This window comes from Thalassophryne amazonica, chromosome 23, assembly GCF_902500255.1.
Source record: "Thalassophryne amazonica chromosome 23, fThaAma1.1, whole genome shotgun sequence".
NCBI lineage: Eukaryota > Metazoa > Chordata > Actinopteri > Batrachoidiformes > Batrachoididae > Thalassophryne > Thalassophryne amazonica.
This window is the reverse complement of record NC_047125.1, coordinates 22,165,781-22,187,587: the sequence shown is the minus strand read 5'-3', so window position 1 is coordinate 22,187,587 and position 21,807 is coordinate 22,165,781. Positions and strand designations below refer to the sequence as shown.

Sequence of the window (21,807 nt, the reverse complement as noted above, 5' to 3'; positions counted from 1 at the left end):
AAAATATTCCATTTTTTTATTTGTAAAAACAGGCATTTTTACGGAACCCTGGAAGTGTCATCTCAAATTTTTTTGCATGTGGAGAGAATGTGCGCATGTTTGCGCACATTCTCTCCACATTCTCTCTTTACAACATTCATTTGATGTTGTAAAACGTGCTTTACAGTGTGCGAGATGATTTTTCATGCAGGAATTTTTTGGACCAAGTTTCAGGTTAATCGTGCATCCTGCATCGTGTAGTGTTCATGGAGTATCAAGCTGCGGTCATCATCTGATGACCACCTCCTGATCACCGATCGTATGGTCGAATGAGAATCAAACCTGTTTTATATATTATTGTGGTCGGCCATCGTGAGGTTATCCTGCTGCTGAAAGCTACAAGCAGCATCCAACCATTCGCACTGTGCCTGTGCAAACACTGCAGAGCTGTCTTGTAATATTATTATTATTATTATTGTTATTTTGCAGTTGTTTTGTTTTTAAACTTCATTTGTAAAAAAAAAAAAAAAGCCATTTGCAAAGCAAAAAAGTTGATTTGACAATCATCTGACATAACCGGGGTCAAAATAAATAGAACACTGCCATCTACTGGTTCCCAGACACTGCCATGAACACTACTGGCCAGTAGATGCTAGATGGCAGTAGAGGCTTTCAAAACAAATTCTAGATAATCCCTGTCTGCTCACATTTAAAATGCGTGGAATTTAACAAACGCAATTAAAAAAAATCAACGTCTATAAACACAGAGAATATATTCAAGAGAGTTTTAGGCACTAGAGTTTAATGCTGTTGTCCGTGGAGCCTGAACAGAGCGTCTGAAATGCATTTGTCCTGTCGTGACGTACTGAGATTACATCATCCTGCCCATAATGCACTGCGAGGCAGAGCATGTGCTCACAAAACCTTAAACATTAGCACATTACTTTAAAACTAAAACATATATCTGATATTTTTACTTTATGAAACTTCAGACATGACAGTAATTTTAAATAACTTGTCAAAAATTAGTTTGGTTAAAATTTCATCATCATCATCATCATCTATTTTATTTGAGCAGAGGATAAGAAATACAGAAAACAGAAAAAAAAACAGAAAATTTAACAATAACATAAAAAACAAAAAACTGAATTTACTATTAACTCAGGACATTGAATCTGCTCAAAAAGGAGTGGGAGGAAGAAAACTTATTTAATCCCACCCCTTTATTCAAATTTAACATAAAGTGCATAGCTGCTTCCCGTCAATTAGATAGAAAATTAAGAAAATAATACATTTAAATACTTGTAAATTCCCACAATAGATACCAACAGCAGCAAGAAAACAATACCAATATAATAAACAAGCGACAAGCACATACCAACAATGGTAAGAAATCAACGATACCAGTTACGGCAAAGAAAACAAACATATGATGCTCATACCAACAATGGTAAGAAAACAACAATACCAATTACGGTAAGAAAGCAAACATATAAAAAACATACCAACAATGATAAGAGACAACAATACCAATTATGATAAAGAATCAAACATATGAAAGAAAGAAACATATAATGCACAAACCAACAATTGTGATACAGAGTCATGAGCCATGAATGTAAAATGGCTTTTATTGTTAAGTCTCAATCATTCTATACCGATCCCAGACCCTCTGTTTATAATGTGACTTGAATTCATGAATGTTTTGGCATTGCTTGAGTCTGACGTCCAAACCATTCCATAACTTTGCTCCACATACAGACACACAAAAAATTTTCCGAGTGGTTCTAACTTTTAACAATGTGAATTTGGCAAAACCTCTAAGATTATGAGCACACTCTTTAACTGAGAAGAACTTTAGAATGTTACTTGGCAGTGACTTGTTAAATACCTTGAATAGAATCTGTAATGTAGAATATTTTACAAGATCATGAAATTTAAGCAATTTTGATTGCATAAAAAGATTATTGCTATGTTCTAAAAATCCAACTTTATGTATGATCCTTATTGCTCGTTTTTGTAGTATAAATAGTGGTTGTGTTGAACATTGATAGTTGTTACCCCACACTTCAACACAATATGTTAAGTATGGGAGAACTAAGGAACAGTATAATGTACGGAGTGCATTATGATCAAGAAATTGCTTTACCTTATTCACAATAGAGAGGCTTTTTGAAATTTTCATTTTTATGTGTCTGATGTGGGCTTTCCATGTTAATTTACTGTCTATTATTACTCCTAAAAATTTGTTTTCAGCTAAATTTTCAATTTGGACACTGTCTATGCATATTTGTAATTTAGATTTAACCTTATAATTACCAAATATCATTGCTTTTGTTTTATTTAAATTTAATGATAATTTGTTACTGTCCATCCATTTTTTTATTTTACTTAGTTCGTCATTTACAGTATTTATAAGTTCATTATAATTGTCACTACTGTAGAATATATTTGTATCATCAGCGAATAATATTAGTTTCAGTGATCTAGATGCATTAAAAATGTCATTAATATACATATTAAACAATTTGGGACCCAACACTGCCCCCTGGGGGACACCACAAGCAATGCCAAGACATTCAGATTTGTAATTTCCCATTTCCACGTATTGGACCCTATCTGTAAGATAACTTTTTATCCAATTTCCTGCAACTCCTCTGATACCATAATTCTCTAATTTGTTGATTAAAATTGAATGGTTAATTGTATCAAATGCTTTTTTAAGATCAATGAATATTCCAACAGCATATCTTTTTCTGTCCAATGCATTAGTAATTTCTTCTATTGCCTCAATAACAGCCATTGAAGTGGTTCTTTTCTTTCTAAAGCCATACTGACCTTCGTTTATTAACTGATATTTTTCTATGAATTTTTCCAAACGAGAGTCAAACAATTTTTCTAGGATTTTTGAAAACTGTGGGAGTAAAGAAATTGGTCTATAATTGGTAAAAATATGTTTGTTGTCATTTTTGTACAGTGGTATGACTTTTGCAATTTTCATTTTTTCCGGAACACATCCAGTTTGGAATGACAAATTACAGATATAGGTCAGAGGTTTTGAAATGTTATTGATGACTTTTTTGACTAATACCATGTCTATATCGTGACAGTCTGTAGACAGTTTGTTTCTGCATTTATTAACAATGTCTTTTATTTCCTGTTCATTTGTTGCTGAAAGAAAAATTGAATTTATGTTTCTTTTTATAGTTTCATTAGACTGCTGAATTCCTGGATTTGGGATTTCAGCTGCCAAATCAGGGCCAACATGTACAACAAATTTATTAAAACCATTCACTATATTATTCATGTTGTAATCATGAACATTTTTATCAATAAAATAATCTGGATATCTTGTATTGGAAGATCCTGGTTTAATTAGGTTGTTCAAAATGTTCCAAGTTTCTTTGATGTTGTTTTTATTTTTTTGTAGAATTTCATCATAGTACAACTTTTTACTTATTCGGATGACTTCTGTTAATTTGTTTTTATATACTTTATATCTTATTTCAGCTTCTTTTGTTTTTGAATTAATACATTTTTTATAAAGGCTGTTTTTTTTTGCAGGCTTTTAATATTCCTTTAGTTAGCCAAGGACATTTATTGTATCTTTTATTTTTATAGTATTCTTTAAGGGGACAATGTTTTTTATACAACATGCAGAAAATATCTATAAAATTGCTATATGCACCATCTACATCTGACTCACTGTAGACTGTACTCCAGTCTTGTGTACTTAAACTGCTGTTGAAGGCATTTATTGTTTCTTCTGTTCTTATTCGTTTATGGACTACTTCTCTGTCATGATTAGTTTTTTTAAAGTCACAGTCATAAACAATAAAAACAGGTAAGTGATCAGTGATATCACATATGAACAGGCCACTTATAACTTGATTTTCAATAATATTCGTAAAGATATTATCGATTGGTTCTCTCCCTCAGCCCCAACCAGTCCCAGCAGAAGACTGCCCCTCCCTGAGCCTGGTTCTGCTGGAGGTTTCTTCCTGTTAAAAGGGAGTTTTTCCTTCCCATTGTCGCCAAGTGCTTGCTCACAGGGGGTCGTTTTGACCGTTGGGGTTTTACATAATTATTGTATGGCCTTGCCTTACAATATAAAGCGCCTTGGGGCAACTGTTTGTTGTGATTTGGCGCTATATAAAAAAATTGATTGATTGATTGATTGATTGATTATTGTGGCACTGTGAGATGTTATTCTACTTGGTTTTGTAATTGCTGGATAAAGGGACATACTATACATTGTGTCAGAAAAAGCATCTATTGATTTCAGTTTTTCAGGATTCAAAAGATCTATATTAAAATCCCCACAGACAAATATATTTTTAGTACTTATTTCCGAGAACATTTTTTCCATTTGTTCATTAAAAATGTCAATACTTGAACCAAGTGACCGATATACACAACTTACAATAATATTTTTTCTCTTTTTGTTGTCTATTTCGACTGTCAGACATTCCATTACTCCATCTATTGTTACTGACATACTTTCTACAACCGTAAACTGAATTGTTTTATGAATATATAATGCAACACCACCTCCTGTTTTGTATTTCCTGTTTACATAATGCAACTCATAATCATCTAAATCAAAATCAATACCTTTTTCCTTTTGTAACCAGGATTCTGATATGGCAATAATACTAAATGGTGATATAAACTGTTGCAAATATTCCTTTATAGAGTTAAAATTAGTGTACAAACTTCGGCTGTTGAAATGTATGATTGACAATTTGTCGTCCGAAGTCGTAACATTTGTATACTGGTCTTGTGTATAGTAATCACAGTTCATATTTATTGAAACAAGAAGGTTGTTGACCGGGTCAGTTTCATTTTCCTGATCTTGTGTGTTGTGCTCAGTATATTTAAATGTTTCCAGTTCCTTTTGTTTAAATTGTAAGATTCTCTGTAACAAATCTGTATCTTTGTTGTTCTTTGGTGTGAATATGTTTGTTGTAATGTTCATGGTGGTGTATAGAGTCTCACATTGTTACCTTTATCTTTCAGTTATATTTGTCAAGCTCTTCTATATTTCTCACCATCATAACTTTTGCTTCTTCTGGTGTACCATTCAATTTGAACCATAAGTTAAAAATGTATGCCTCTGGATGACTTAGGTCATATTGTGTGCATATCAGTATGGTGTTAAAGGAAATGTTTTTTTTTCTTTCAGTTATATTTGTCAAGCTCTTCTATATTTCTCACCATCATAACTTTTGCTTCTTCTGGTGTACCATTCAATTTGAACCATAAGTTAAAAATGTATGCCTCTGGATGACTTAGGTCATATTGTGTGCATATCAGTATGGTGTTAAAGGAAATGTTTTTTTTTTCTTTTTCCTTTTGGGGCTGTTTTTCCTTTGTTTGCAGAGGATTGAGATGCTTTTTGTACAAGCACTTCTTTTGTGTTTGCAAAGGTTATAACTATGCATCTGTTACAAAACTTTTAACAGGTGGGTGCTGAACTAATTTTAAAAATGCTTGTCGCTGTTCAGCTTTGTTTATCGGTTTAAAAGTTATCGGATAAAAATTAATTGAAAGATAATTGGTCCGATAATGGTTTTTAAAGTTATCTAAAAAGATAATCCGATACTGAAAACATTATCTTCGATAATTATCTGTTATCGGATTATCGGAAGTGTGCCCACCACTGTATGTCAGTAGTTAAAGATTTAGACCTGGAACACAAAACATGGCATCTTAATTCAGAGACATCAGAAAGTAATGCTTCATTGTGGTCATCAGAATAGAAGATTGTTAATTAATGCTTAATATCCAGGTTAATGTTGTAATTAAGGTCAAACAGTAATTAAAGTTCATCAAAGCGAGAGTGGGATTTAGGTATGTTTATTAGCAGAAGTGGCATACATATTCAAAACCATGTGTTCATTAATGTGTAACTACAGCAATGAATTGGTGTGTTTTGATTAATTTAGAAATACATTAAAACATGTTACAACATTAGCAGTACTTTAACCTGGTCTATGTTTTGTGTAACATTGTTGAAACTCATTTTAAAACAAATTAATTCCCATTAAAACAAATTAAATCAGTTTCAGAGATTTTAAATTTCCTCGAGAACGGTTTCAAAACATAGAAAGATAAAATATCTCGTTTTGACCAGATTGAAACCTGTTTTAATCTGGCCTGTCTTTGGTGTTAACTTTATCTGTTTGGAAACAGGAGATGTTTAAAACTTAAGCTTTGTTTCTTTTTGACTGGAATTTCATTGATTGTTGAATGTGAATGAGTTTTATTTAACATGTTCCTTTATTTGAAGAAGTTCATGTTGCTACTGAGTGCTTCTGAATACTTGAAAGTAATGACATGTATGTACGAGGTCTATTAGAAAAGTATCCGACCTTATTTTTTTCAAAAACCATATGGATTTGAATCACGTGTGATTACATCAGACATGCTTGAACCCTCGTGGGCATGCGAGAGTTTTTTCACGCCTGTCGGTTACGTCATTCGCCTGTGGGCAGTCTTTGAGTGAGGAGTCGTCCACCCGCTCGTCGATTTTTTTCATTGTTTAGGAATGGCTCAGAGACTGTTGCTTTGTTTGATAAAAATTTTTTCAAAACTGTAAGGCACAACTGAGTGGACACCATTCAATAAATTCAGCTGGTTTTCGGTAAAAATTTTAACGGCTGATGAGAGACTTTGGTCTGGTAGTGTCGCTTTAAGGATGGTCCACGGCGCCTGACGGCGATCTGCGCTTCGAGGCGGCAGCGTCTCGCCGTTTCAAGTTGAAAACTTCCACATTTCAGGCTCTGTTGACGCAGTAAGTCGTCAGAGAACAGAGAACTTTCAGAAGAAGTCGGCGTGACGAGTTTATTCGGACATTCCATTGTTAACGGTCATTTTGTAATGAAAGAACGTGCGGGCAGAGTCGCATGTCGGGCTGGACCCGACCGCGGGGGGTCGCAGCAGGAAAAACACCTCCGTTGGAAATCTTAACGGGCAAGTTGGAACATGCCCAAGCTGTTAAACAATTTCTCAGTTACTCACTTGTTGAAAGCCATTAAAAGCCGCCTGAATTCTACAAATGGTTTTCAACACGGAGGTGTTTTTCCTGTCGCGGCGCACACAGATTTGCCGAGTCGTCACGGAAACGACTCGGCGAATTTGCGCGTACGTCTTTCATTAAAAAAATGTCCTTAAACAGTGGAATGTCCGCATAAATTCCTCATGCCGGCCTCTTCTGAATCTTCTCTGTTCTCTCACGATGTCCTGGGTGAATTAAGCCTTAAATTAGGATGTTTTCAGCTCGAAACAGGCCGACGACAGCGCCTGGAAGCGCTGCAGGACGTCCCGCTCCGTGGGAAGTCCTTACACCGACAGAAACACCCCATAATCTCTCATCAGCCGTTAAACTTTTCACAGAAAACCAGCTTAATTTCTCGAATAGTGTCCACTCGGATATTCCTCACAGGTCCAGAAAAAATTTTGATAAAGCAACGCGCGCCATCTCGAGCAGCGTGTGAAACAAAGGAATTCAGCCGAGAGGGCGGGACCACATCTCACTCAAGGCCTGCCCACAGGGAAATTACGTCACCGACACGCGTGAAAAAACTCACGCATGCGCACGAGGGTTCAAGCATGATTGGTGTAATCGCATGTCATTCAAATCCATATAGTTAAAAAAAAATAATAAAAGGGTCGGTTTATTATCTAAGAGACCTCGTATTTTCTTGTTTACCTTAAAGGTTATCAACCTATTCAAACTATTCAAGCTATTTAACCTATTATTGTGATTCAATCTATTAAATATACTGCTCTACTGGTACTGCTATTAAACTTCAACTGTTACTATACCATATACCATCAATTTCAAAAACCTGGAAATTTACCTGGAAATTTAAAACTGGAAGCAAATAAACAAGAACTAAAGAACAACTGAGTTGTCCATAGCACCCTTCAGTGTGAATGAGCCATTTTTTCAAGTCTGGACACAGAGCTGAGTTCATTTAATTAATTTGACACAGACAAATCTTTGTAAATGGTCATAAGCGTGACATCGTGGTCTGTGGGAACATAAAGACTACAACAGATTCACCTCTGCCAATGTCAGAACCTCTGACCGCATTGCCTTGGCTCCACAGGCAGTAAAGTCATCTCCAAGAAACTGTCTGCGGACTGTCTGGTCGAAGTGGAGTCTGTCCTCCAGCGCCCCCCGCTCATCTGGGACAACCTGCACGCCAATGACTATGACTCCAGACGCCTCTTCCTGGGACCATTTAAGGGCCGAGACCCGCAGCTCAGAAGCTACCTGAGGGGCCTGCTGCTCAACCCCAACTGCGAGTTTGAAGCCAACTACATCCCACTACATACGCTGGGAAGCTGGTACAGAGCTGGGAAAGAGGAAATGAAAGGTGAGGTGGGCGAGGGCGGTTGACAGTTATAAGGAGTTGTAGGAGAAAGTGATGAGCAGATGGAAAGAAGCAGAAGATGTAGTGAGACAATAGATCTCAGATTGTCCTGATCAGGGGCTGGTTTGTAACAAACATTGCCAGACACAAACAGAGCTTCCCTCTGGGAACAAAGGTAAATAAAATTCTGATTAAATTCCACTGAGAAGGTTATTTTTTGCCAATGTCCATTTGTTGGCTTGTTGGCATCATGACTGAAAATCTAATAGAGCAATTTTCATTAGAATTTGAATGAAGGTTGGATCTTAGATGACACAGTAATGGTGAAAATCAGAAATATGTTATTCTGGATGATTAAAAGGTTTTTTTTTTTTTTAACACTGTGGCATCATTATTATTTAAGCTTTAAAAGGCAACTGTTGTCAAATAATCAGAAAGTAATTGTTTACTTTTCGACCACACTCAACCACCTCCCTCGCTTTATTTTTCTTTTGCAGCGGATGTATGACCATGCTAATATCCATGTTATTTATTTATTTCAATTTGCAAAATAATCATAAAGTAACAGTTTATATTGATGTCTGTCACTGACAACAATCAATTTCAATTCAACTCATTTCATTTATATAGTGCCAAATCACAACAGGGTTGCCTCAAGGCAGGCACATCACACAAATAAGGTCTAACCTTACCAACCCCCAGAGCAACAGTGGTAAGGGAAAAACTCCCTCTGAGGAAGAAAACTCAAGCAGACCAGACTCAAAGGGGTGACCCTCTGCTTGGGCCATGCAACAGACAAATTACAAAACAATTCAATTCAGAAAATGAACATACAGGAAATCACACCTGCTCCTAATTTTCCATCATCAAACCAGACTCCGTTACTCATACTGCAGATAGCACACAGACATATGGATTACTACTCCATAAGAAAAATCAAGTTACTTTATATTTGATAGATCTGTTTGTCCTCATTATAGGCTCTTGGCATTTGGAGAGGTAAAAGAGAACAGCATTAATTGTTGCGTTTCATAACTAGAGGGGATGGACTCATCCATTTGTCAATCTACATATTCACTCACTGCATTGTATTCACATGCCTCGCATTTTCCAAAACTGAGGAAATGCATCATTACTGTTAATATCACTTGTATTGTACTGCTGGGTTTTTTTTTTTTATAAAGGAAGGACAACGAGATAACGGCTTTCCAGGCCGTTCATTTAGTTGGCCTATTTCCTACAAAGTGCAGGTCTGATGCCAGACCTTTATGAAAGTGGAACAACAGCCGAGTTTACATCACTTTATTTGATTATTTAGTTTTCCAAATGGTGCCGCAACAAAGGAAGAAATATTATGAGATGAGGGAAAGTAGGCAGAGGAGAAGCAGAGGGTGAAAAATAAGATGAGCAGATTGAAGCCTGTGATGTCGACAGAAACAGAATTTTAATGATGCCATGAGAAGGAGGGGGATGGGGCATTGTGTGGCATGTGAAGTAATGACTGGACTATCTTATTGTGTTCGGAGGATAGAATCTTTTTATTGACACTCAAATTATACTGTATTTAAAAACAGAAACAATTTTTATCCAACTTTATGATTTTGTTGGGCATATTTAACACTAAAATCATCCTCTTTCTCTGTGCACTTTGCAGATGTGCACATTTTAATAATTGTGTTGCAACACAATCTTTTGGAAACCTAAAAGTACTGAATGGAAGAAACCTTGTATTTACACTGTAGACACCTGATGTGGAGTGGGTTTGCCTTATAAATGTTGCCTCATGTACAATAGAGTAGATGGTGTGCGCTTAAATTAGGATGCTACGAGGACAAACTTGAGTTTGGAGTTCTGTGTATATCTGACCAGTGCTAAGCAGTAGCACATATATGTATGTCCTAGGTACCTTATGTGTAGTAGATGCTGGTAACTAGTTGCCATGATATCTGTGTAAATTTGAGTACTAATGTGGGGAATATGTTTTCTTGCTCTGGTTATATTTCACCAGTGCAAGCAGTGGGACATTCAGGTCATCAATACCTCATGTGGGGTGTTGTGCATGTTTTGTAGCAGAGGAGTACGAGTACTGTCCAGACAGAGCTCTTTCTGCTGCACTGCATGACTGGATGGAGGAACTCAACCAACCATTACAAGCAGGTAATGAATTGAGGTTAAGGCTTGTGCATTTGTTGAAGGTGGATATTTGTTGAGCTTCTCCCACTTAGTAACTTTCATGACTTTTTATTGTATTCTACATCTCGTGTTCATTTCAGGCCGGCAGGGCAGGCAGGCTGAGCAGCGATGCTCTGCCGTGATGTCTCGCTCCAAAACTCCTGACAGATCAGACTGCCCTGCATCCTTCAGAGGAACCTCAGCTGTGGCTAAACCCCTTCCCGTCTTCCCCTTGAACTCCAGCTCACCACCTTCCTCACCCACTAAAGCCAAGGGCGACAGAAAGGACAAGAAGAAGAGGTCAAACCAATCTGGTCAACCCAACCACCAGTCTTCAGAATCCAGACCTGGAACACCTTCAAGTGGAAGCCGGGGGCAGAAGGGCCAAGGTCGCGGCCTGTGCGGTGGGAAGAGTTTACTGAGTGAGTCCCAGGTGCAGCTGCTTGTTGGCCTTCACTATTTGCCCCACGAACATGGCCTATCAGCCGAGAAATTGCTCCAGGATCTGACCTGGCTAAAAACAAACTGTCATGTGGTCAGCGCCAACAGCAAGAAGGTACCAGCTGAGAAGGTGGGTGTGGCTTTCCTGCTGATGAAATGTGCATTTATTAAGAGACAGCAAACGGGTCTAAATACGAAGCTGCATAAGTGCAGTATTCCTGTGTACGTGTCCTCAGGTGGAGGAGTGGCGGGGCCGGGCCTCCAGGTTCCTGTCCTTGTGTGAAGACATAGCGCAGCTCCACTGCAGCGTGGTGGGTGGCACCAACAGGGCTGTGCTCTATGACCTTTACCCCTATGTGTGGGACCTGAGGAACATGGCACTAGTGGCAAAGGCCTTTATATGTTGGCTGGGTGAGGACAACTACTCAGACAGTACTGCTGTTGCTCTGAACATACGGTGAAATAATTATGGAAGAATAATGGATTTGTAAAATCCTCTATAGGTTAATGTGCTGTTGCTGTCTTATTTTAATGTTTGTTTCCTTTCACTCCACCCTACCCACTCAATCAGATGGGCGAGTCTTGAATGATGGCTCCACTCTGCCTTCCTGGAGAAACTGCTTCCAGTGTGAGTAGACACGACCTTTAAACCTTTAAAATTAGTTCTCATAACGGTCTTTTCCAAGGATGTTAAGCTTTGGCTTTTCTGTACTGCATTTGCCTGTTGTTTTCAGATCTACATTGGTTCCCAAAGACCGGCAGATTAACTAGTGATTATACATTTTTAGTAGAATGGGAATAATAGTTTGTGATGGCAACCTGTCGAGGGTTATACCTCACTTCTTGCCGACTGTGCGTTAGAATAGGCCCCAAACTCCCACGAGTCTTGACAGGGCATAGTTAGTGGATATATGGTTGATTCTGGTACACAATATCTTCATCCATGTTTCACAGTTTGAAATATTGTGGCGCTTCTTGATGATATATAGCACAATCTAAAGCACATAAACATTTCGCATATAATGTACGCCTGAGGCCTTCTGGCACCCATGCTTAGCAAAGGATTACACAGTGACGTTGATGAGAGTCTACAACTTCACTGAGGATTATATGTCCGGCCAAGGCTGGTACTTAATTCCAGCTAAATGGTCTGGGACAATGCAAGTTAGTGTGTCCAGGAATCAAATCCAAGTCTACATATTGGTTTTCCAACTCCTGTCCCACTGAGCTACATATTCTGCACATACTGCAGCTCATTTTGGGTGCATTCAACTCTACACTGTTCTTTTACACAGTGTAAACTGAGTGCAAAGCTGCTCCTTGTACAAAAGGAGTTTTTTGCCCTCCCCTTTTGTTATGTCTTGGCCTTGGGTTTTTGAGCTTAGGCTTTGAGGGATCAAGGGTTTCAGGCTTTGCTCCTCCATCCTCCTTCCCCATTGTCCAATCCTTCCCACTGTCGCCAAGTGCTTGCTCATAGGGGGTCGTTTTGACCGTTGGGGTTTTTCTGTAATTATTGTATGGCTTTTGCCTTGCAATATAAAGCGCCTTGGGGCAACTGTTGTTGTGATTTGGCGCTATATAAATAAAATTTATTTGATTTTGATTTGACTTATCTCGTGGTTGCTTTCAAAACGTGTTTGCAGTGGTGTGGATTAAGATTCAGTGAGGATCAAACCACCAGATACAAATATATGCTTGAAATATTTATGGTACAAGAAAAAAAAAAAAAAAGCTAAGTCATTTATTTTGAACTAAATATTTTACAGCAACATTTACCCAGCTTTTAATGGTTGTGGTCTTTGTGATGTCATTCGATTGACAGGTGGTTTTTGTATGTCATAGGGTGTGGAAAATCGACGGGGCCAGACCTGCTGGGAGTCGAGTCAGAGCCATGGGTGTTCAAAGGGGGTGTGTCTGGGGAGGTGCAGGTACACAGTGCAATTTAAATGCACTTGTAGTGTCAAATTAACATTATGTGATCTGGTAGAAAAGTAACTTACACTTGGATGTGTAGATGCTTCTCCCAACAGGTGGCAGTAGTGAACTCTTCACTCACCCACCTCCTCTCTTCCCGACCTCTCGTCTGTACAACATCAGGCCTTACCACAGCAAAGACAAGGTAGGACGTGTTTGCACCCACAACACTATGTCAGGGTTCACACCAAGGCATGCTCCATTTCATCTGAAGGAGTTTCAATTCCAATTTTACTTTCATCCATTTGCTCCACTAACTGCAGACTGACACTGTCAAAACCACATTATTAGACTCCATTTACATGACGACAAAGTGACCTAAATTAGATTCTTTCCTCATCAGAATTGGGGGTGTACCAAAACAGAATATCTAATTTAGGTCAGAAAATGTGAAGGTGGCTTTGGGCAAAGCAGAAATGTGATTTAGGCTATATTCACATTACTGATTGAAGTGACCTGAATTGTATTTTTTTTAATCTCCCTGCATGTGACACATATCTGAGCTGTTATGTGAACAGAACAAATGTCATTTTTACATATCAGATATGGCCTTTTTGTGTTGTGCTCACACTATTAGCTAAAGTGACCTGAAACTTTTTTCACTCCATATTTAATTTTTTCATCTGAATAGTTCACACTTTCAGTGACTTACATCTGATATGGTTGTCCTCTCAGTCACAGCACTAAAGGTCAAATAAAAATGTGTTCTCTGAACATACATCATGCAGGAAACATCAAATAAAGTGAAATAAAAACTGGCTCAATTAAAGCCCAAGGCAAAATTGCCCTTTTCAGCATAAAAATGGCCGCCATTTCCAAAAGAACAAATCTATGCAAATAATTTTGGGATGGGAAGAATGTCAATGGCAAATATTGTGCCGTTGTTAAATTAAAAGAAAAGTTATCAGACAGTTTTTGAGAAAATTGGGTCCAAATACCCAAGTTGGCTATTTTCGGCATAAAAATGTCCGCCTTTTCCAAACGGAGATTCTATGACTATAATTTTTTGACGTGAAATATGTCAACAACCCATAATACACCCTTGCCAAATTATAAAAAAGTTATCAGATTCTGACATGTTGCAATAAACAGACGACGATGACGCGCCACGATATAGGGGAACCCAAAAAGTCACATCTGAATTCAGATTCCATACAGCATTCAGATTATTGGCTGATTTTATCTATTTTTGCTTACATAGATCTAGTCTTTTTGTGTGATGTGATCATGTTTAAACAAATTTTTGTGAGGTTTGGCCCAGTTGCATACATGTCCTGGATCTGATTTGCGTAAATGTGTTAATGGGCGATGTGACTGCTCCCAGTCAGCACCTTGACATCCGAGTGTGAACACAACCTTGTTTGAACATGTGCGTCTAGACCTGGTCATTCTTACAGAAAAAAGAAAGAAAAAAAAATGTGAATTTGGATACTTCATCTCATACACGCACGATGCACAGCTCACCTTCCATGCATTAAAATGAAGAAGAAGAAGAAGAAGTAACTTATTTTAAATCTAGAAACTTTTTTCCCTGCATGTGTTAAATTTGTTGTAGTTGGAATTGTATCGGCTGGTGCGTCAACTCCACCTGAGGAGTCAGGGTGGTCCAGAGACAAGTGCTGCTCACCCCGATGTCATAGGAGACAGGTGAGATGAAATATTACTGCCTCCACAGATGTTATCATCCACATCTGCTCGTCTGCTTGGAGTATTACTATTAATATTATTATTAATTAACAATTATTATGAAGTGCAGTGAAGATCCTGGAAGCAGTCTGAATTCAATACCAAGGCATAGATGTGTCATTTTTAAAATAATGTTGACTCGGGTCATTTTGCTGCACATTACTCACCAACGTTTCAATGTTCTTCACAATAAAAGCATTCAAAGGAGACATCAGTGATCTTTTACTTAGAAACTGCAAGTGTTGGTATTGCTGCCAAATACCAAAACCTGACTTGGAAAAGATTTCTTTGATCAGTTTCCTGTCCACATTATGCAACAAAAATACATGTTAGACACTTGACACATTTAGATAAGTGTAAAGAATTATTGTGCCCCGCAATAGGTTAATTTATATTATGAGACTGATCTGGTGAAGGAGTTGGATCAAAGAATTTCATCATAATCAGAGTCAAAACCTCATCCTGTGTTTGTGTGTCTGGTGTAATGCCTGTGTCTTGCCTGTAGGTGTCTGGGACCTTGCTTGGCACTGTGCCCAGAGTACAGCTTCATTCTGGAGGATGAGTTGGGCGTCTGTGGGTGTGTCTTGGGTATCTTGGATGTTCGGTCCTTTGCCAAGCGCTGCCAAGCTACCTGGATGCCGGCCATGAGGGACAAGTACCCACCTAAAGGGGGTAGCACACACTCCAACACAGAGGTGAACATCACAGTCTCACATGGTCACCGAAACAGATAATTCACTTGGTTCAATATTAATTTCATCCTTTAAGAATCATTGGTCATCGCACCAAAACAGCTTGGTGACTGTGTGCAAAAGGGCGAATGGAGCTGGTGGTGAGTGACGGGGACAGTCTGTCCCTGACATATGTGGAAAACGCTGCCGCCTCCATGCTGCGTGTCACCGTGCAACTCACAGTTACATCAGACTTTAGTCAGAGCCCATCCACTGCTCTCTTCCACAGCATGTCTTTCCTGATTCTCTCCCTTAGCCCCAACCAGTCCCAGCAGAAGACTGCCCCTCCCTGAGCCTGGTTCTGCTGATGGTTTCTTCCTGTTAAAAGGGAGCTTTTCCTTCCCACTGTCGCCATGTGCTTGCTCATAGGGGGTCGTTTTGACTGTTGGGGTTTTTCTGTAATTATTGTATGGCTTTTGCCTTATAATATAAAGCACCTTGGGGCAACTGTTTGTTGTGATTTGGCGCTATATAAATAAAATTGATTTGATTTGACGGTGAATGCTCAATTACAGTTACCTCATTGAGTACAGACCAATGGTTTTCTGAGAATTACTGTATTTCTGGGTATATTGTGCTGCTTTCTTGCAGCCTGTGAATAGTCAAACAGGCAGTGCCTATGAACCAATGCCCGGTATAAGTCACAACGCAAAAGTCACCAGATTTTGGGTCATGGATGCAGAATCTCAGGCATCTCTGTATTAAATTTTCAGGCATTACGCCCTTTAAAACTGAATTCTGCAGCAACCTATTCCAGAGAGTTGTGTGCATGGAGGGAGGGAAGTGAGGAAAGCCACCAAGACACCCTGTGGAAAAAAGTGTCTGAAACCACAAAAGGGTATACTCCAGGTTACTGAATGCTCAGGAATCAATTCCCCACACATTTAAAGTGGAACATTTCATGAAGTTTTACATTAGATTTTACATGAGGGTTTTAAATCAAATCAAAATCAAATCAATTTTATTTATATAGCGGCAAATGACAACAAACAGTCGCCCGAAGGTGCTTTATATTGTAAGGCAAAAGCCAAACAATAATTACAGAAAAACCCCAACGGTCAAAACGACCCCCTGTGAGCAAGCACTTGGCGACAGTGGGAAGGAAAACTCCCTTTTAACAGGAAGAAACCTCCAGCAGAACCAGGCTCAGGGAGGGGCAGTCTTCTGCTGGGACTGGTTGGGGCTGAGGGGAGAGAATCAGGAAAAAGACATGCTGTGGAAGAGAGCAGAGATCAATAATGATTAAAAGCAGAGTGGTGCATACAGAGCAAAAAGAGGTGAATAAAAAGAAACACTGGGTGCATCATGGGAACCCCCCCAGCAGTCTAAGTCTATAGCAGCATAACTAAGGGATGGTTCAGGGTCACCTGATCCAACCCTAACTATAAGCTTTTTCAAAAAGGAAAGTTTTAAGCTTAATCTTAAAAGTAGAGAGGGTGTCTGTCTCCCTAATCCGAATTGGGAGGTGGTTCCACAGGAGAGGAGCCAGAAAGCTGAACGCTCTGCCTTCCATTCTACTCTTACAAACCCTAGGAACTACAAGTAAGCCTGCAGTCAGAGCGAAGCGCTCTATTGGGGTGATATGGTACTATGAGGTCCCTAAGATTAGATGGGACCTGATTATTCAAAACATAAGTAAGAATGGCGTGTGTCAAATAAGGCTCTTTAGTGACATCTAGTGGCACCTGTGGGAAAACGCAGTGATGGGTGCATGCTTCCAAAGAGGATTGGATGAAAAAAAAAGTTCACAACACAAATATTCACTCATTTTCTATTTTCCTACCCATTTTTTTATACCCGCTGATTCCAATTAAGGGTCAGGGGCGGGCTGGAGGCCATCCCAACAGTCATAGGGCATTAAACAGGGTACACACTGGATAGGACGCCAGGTCAACAAAAACAACTCCAGTAATAAACATACTGAAGTATAATGGGCGTGAAACACTGCCACCTTACATCTTTAACATCGATCTAGGAGTTATTTTTTTTGGCAGCACGGTGGCTTAATGGTTAGCACTGTTGCCTTACAGCAAGGTCATGGGTTTGATTCCCACCTGTGGCCTTTCTGTGTGGAGTTTGCATGTTCTCCCCGTATTTGCGTGTGTTTCCTCCGGGTGCTCCGGTTTCCTCCCACATTTAAAGACATGCAGGTTAGGTGGATTGGAAACATAATTGTCCACGTCTCCCTTGCAAAAAAACATCTCGATCTCAATAGGACTAACCTGATTAAATAAAGGTTAAATTAAATAATATACGGCTCTGTGTGGTCTTGACATGTGATCAGTTCTGCTTAAAATTTCAAACATATTCCATTGCAACTTCAAAGTGAAACATTTATGAGCTTGAGTGTGACTTTCAAGGTCAAAGGTCATGTCACCAAAAGAAATTTATTCAGCTTCATATTTATATGACTTTTGCTTGAATTTGTTTAACCTGTTAAGGTCATTCCTTATGTAAATCCGGTCCCAAATTTTATATACCTGCACCCAAATTTTGGCCTGCAACCTTGACTTTCAACAAATCTTTTCCCCTCATTATCAAATCACTTTACCTTTGACTTGACTCTTCGTGGACAGATGGACACACAGGATCAAAAACAATGATGTGATATTGTTCTCAATGCTGCTCTCTGGGTTAGAATTTGCTGCAGCTGATGGAGGAGGACCAGGGAGAGTACCCAGACTCGCTCCTCTATCACTTTCCATCCCAGGTGCGACTGGATGCCCTGCCCGAACTTGTGGACATTAGTGTCAGCCGCACTTTGCTCACTGCCATCCTTACCGCACTCAAGGCCAACGGTAAGGAAATGGTCTCTTTTGGAACTTCTGATGTGGTGGGGCTTCCACCTTTTTCTGAGTGCTTTACTTTCAATCGGTGTTGGGTTCTTGTGTAGGTTCTCCGGGTGTGTTCTGCGAGGTGCAGCCAACCGATCATCAGAGGCTGGAGTTCCTGACAAAACTGGGCTTCCTGGAGATCCTCAGAGGAGAAGCCAGGAGCAGAGAGGGAGTGGTGCTGGGGAGGCTGCTCTGACTGCACACAAACATACATGCAGCACACACACACACACACACACACACACACACACACACACACACACACACACACACACACACACACACACACACACACACAGAATGTTAGAAAATCTGTAGAGAAGCAGGCTCTGAAAAACTGTGCAATAGTAATGGGGAGAATCTCAGATTTGTGGGGGATTTAAAAGTAAAGTTTAAAACTATTCCAGAGCTGTACTAATCCTTCTTGGATTTGCCGGCAAAGGATTTCAGGATTTTGTCCGATTTTAGCAAAAGAAGCCAAGAAAAGAAGTTGAGATGCGAGCATGATTTCAGATAGTACAGGATTATTGAGGTTTCCCAAAAATCACAATGTCACAATAAAAAAGAATCAAGTCCCATTTAGTTCCTGAAGCATTTTGGTGCCCGTGTTTATTTCCGAATATCACAACCCCCAGGATGGAATGCCACTCCGATTATTGTGCATGTGGAGTGATCTATGCCTCGGTGGGTGGGGCGGACATGATTAACTCACTTGAGGTTAACTCAGGTGTGCTGTGATGATGCAGTTCCCAGTTGGGATATTGCCCTCATTGAAACTATGAAGAGACTGGAAGCACAGCTGAGCATACAGACTATTTAGGTAGGAAAGATAATGTAGACCAAAAACATTTTCCATGTTAAGACAGCAGAATATGAAAACAGAAGAAATTTAAGGTGGTATAACATCAAACTGTCAAGTATCCCTGTGACTGAAGAGTCTCATAAGACCACCGTGGAGACATCAGCCCTGATTTGAGACTGTCAACAACACCCCCAAGATGGACCGTTTGCCAGACATCTTTGTTGTTGTGAGAGGGAGGAGCTTTAGTCAGAGATCTGACATGCAGACAGGTAACACACACGGATTTCGACTGCAACCACCAGAGCACGCTGTAGTGTAGAAAGTATGACCCTGTTGTACCATTCTTATCCCTACCCCCCCCCCCCCCCCCAACTCCTCCAAGCATTCAAGCTTTTTTGTTTTAAATTTCATGTCATCTGATGACAAATTCCTGCTTTTTCTTTGCCCAAAATCTCCAAGTCCACCATGCTTTGCGACAACTAGGTCAAAACTCTCAGCCAATCACTGTTCGGATTCAGAAATCCATGGCTTGGCCACCTCCTCATCATAGTTGATAAATGTGAATCCAGACCCTCATTCAAGAGAGTGGGCCAAGAAGATTGAGACCACCACGTCCTTATGAGCCCCATCTGGTAAATGTTTTTTTTTCTTAATGATTTACCGGTCAGTGTGCCACGGTTTACACTAGCGTAGATGAATGTTTACACAAAAAAGTGTGGCTTTTCATAAAGTTCATTAAAAGGGTAGAAGCAGCTATAGAAACTGTGAATTTAAGTTAAACAGCACATTTGCCCACAGCTAAGAAAACCGCAACAAAATCCAAACGCATGCAACAATTCATTAAAAGGCACATTTCCGTGCACGTAACTTCACACCACATTAAGTTACGTTGGCTCTAACATGCCGCTCCCTCGCATCGTTTTACATGAAACCCACACGAAAGCGTGCATGTACGTGTGCATAGGTGTGTGGATTTGTATGTGCCAAATATTCCATTAGACAGCTGCGTCATTCCATCCTGCCTTTATTCCGCAGTGCAACAAACACAAAAGTACAATTAAACAGTTTTATGCAGCTTAAAAGCACAAACACGCAATCAAAACTTCAACTGAAAATAACTAAGAATGTTCTTTTTTTAAAATGTAGTGCAGACAAAAAAAAAAAAAAGAAAAAACCTCGTTTGTGGAACTGTTTTATATTTGTAGTTTTTCTTTTTATTAGAACACTTGCTATATCACAGACTAAAAGGCACTTTTGTACATTCATTTTACCACAACATTGTAATGATTGTATTCTTCTGCAATTACTAGTCAAGTTAGCCTACGTAAATAAAAAAAATGTCACATTATAAACACACTGATAGAACTGCATGACAAAGAAAAGCCATCTAGAATAACAATAAAGCTACAGTAGGTTGGATTTCGGGGGATTAATTAGCATCAGTGGAATATAGCATTCATAACCATCTGTTAGCGTACATTTACCCATAGTAAAGATTCAATGCCTTTTCATAAGCTCAGACTAAGCGCTTCATATTTACATGGGAGCTGGCCCATTCATGGAGGCTGCCATGTTGGTACAGTAAGCCAAATGGGATGCATTTGCAGCACATGCAGCACAGCTGGACAACTGAAAAAGACAACGATGACTACTCCAGACCATGTGTGCCGGTTGCTCATGTAAGCTAACAAGCTTGAGAAACATTTTTGTGAAATGGAGGATCATAGATATTGCTGATCACAAAAGAAGGCAATAGGCAAGAATCTTTGTCACCAAAGTAGTGAAAACACAAAGGGAAACAAAGATTTGACTGATAATAGCATAATGTAATCTGTTAATTTACCACTAGATGGCACTAAATCCTACACACTGTAGCTTTAAAGAAAAAGTTTTCATAGATTACACCAAGCTATATAGTATAACATATTTGCAAATTAGTTGGGTGATGGGACTGTATTACAAAATATGTTCGATAAACTTTTCCAATTCTGATTGTCAAGGTGGAGCATAATAATAATAACCAGTTGCCTTTGAAATGGTGACAAGCAGCGAATCTTTCAGCCCATTTCACAGAAATGCTACATCAGAATATTTGCTTGCATTGAGCAAAGTATGTTTTTCCCATGATATGAATTTGCCATTTGTGTTTTTAGGGTAACAAGAGTTAAAAACAAACTGTTTATACTGATGACAGAAAAAAAATATTTAAAATTATTTTATTGAACTTGTTTTCATGCATTAAAGTTTTCTCTCCCTTATATTTTACTGGAACAGTGTTTTTTCCCCCTTTTGCTTAAGCAGAAGCATGTACCCTCTGAATTGCAGTGTGCTAATACATTAAAACTCCACTTACATGTTAAGATGATAACTCAAGGCCAATAAGTGCCATCATCTCATACATCTCCAAATTAAGAGGATATATAATGAGAACAAACTAATTTACATTCGGTGAACTTTGATGCACCAGAACAAAAAGCATTTGTCTGCTTATGTAACATCCCATAGACCTGCCTATCACTTGCTGAACACTAAAACCCTCTGGATAGGTGATGGAAATTGGGTGCCGTTGTGGCTGAAGTTGCATGACATTTGAAATAAGCTCATTTGTCAGTTTCTTTGATTTTTAAAATCCTAGGCTACCAAACCCACCAGACCTGACACACACCGGCAGGAAAGTACAACCCCTGGCAAAAATTATGGAATCACCGGCCTCGGAGGATGTTCATTCTGTTGTTTAATTTTGTAGAAAAAAAGCAGATCACAGACATGACACAAAACTAAAGTAATTTCAAATGGCAACTTTC

At 39.1% G+C, this 21,807-nt stretch overlaps 1 protein-coding gene across 4 annotated transcripts in view; it reads left to right on the top strand.

Moving 5' to 3' along the window:
• si:dkey-183c6.8 (protein O-GlcNAcase) overlaps positions 1-19,153 on the top strand; it is a 30,068-nt gene extending 10,915 nt beyond the window's left edge. Inside the window, exons 7-18 of one of the 4 annotated variants that reach the window (XM_034164467.1) lie at positions 8,097-8,366; positions 10,434-10,520; positions 10,637-11,106; positions 11,213-11,387; positions 11,548-11,604; positions 12,819-12,904; positions 12,991-13,095; positions 14,506-14,597; positions 15,142-15,331; positions 18,006-18,165; positions 18,261-18,400; positions 18,482-19,153. In XM_034164467.1, the coding sequence (XP_034020358.1) occupies positions 8,097-8,366; positions 10,434-10,520; positions 10,637-11,106; positions 11,213-11,387; positions 11,548-11,604; positions 12,819-12,904; positions 12,991-13,095; positions 14,506-14,597; positions 15,142-15,331; positions 18,006-18,165; positions 18,261-18,397 (1,829 nt within the window). In that variant the 3' untranslated portion in view covers positions 18,398-18,400; positions 18,482-19,153. Of the gene's footprint in view, positions 1-8,096; positions 8,367-10,433; positions 10,521-10,636; positions 11,107-11,212; positions 11,388-11,547; positions 11,605-12,818; positions 12,905-12,990; positions 13,096-14,505; positions 14,598-15,141; positions 15,332-18,005; positions 18,166-18,260; positions 18,407-18,471 lie in introns of all 4 variants that reach the window. The other 3 variants (XM_034164468.1, XM_034164466.1, XM_034164465.1) reach the window with 3 other exon arrangements.
• The last annotated feature ends 2,654 nt before the right edge of the window (positions 19,154-21,807 follow it).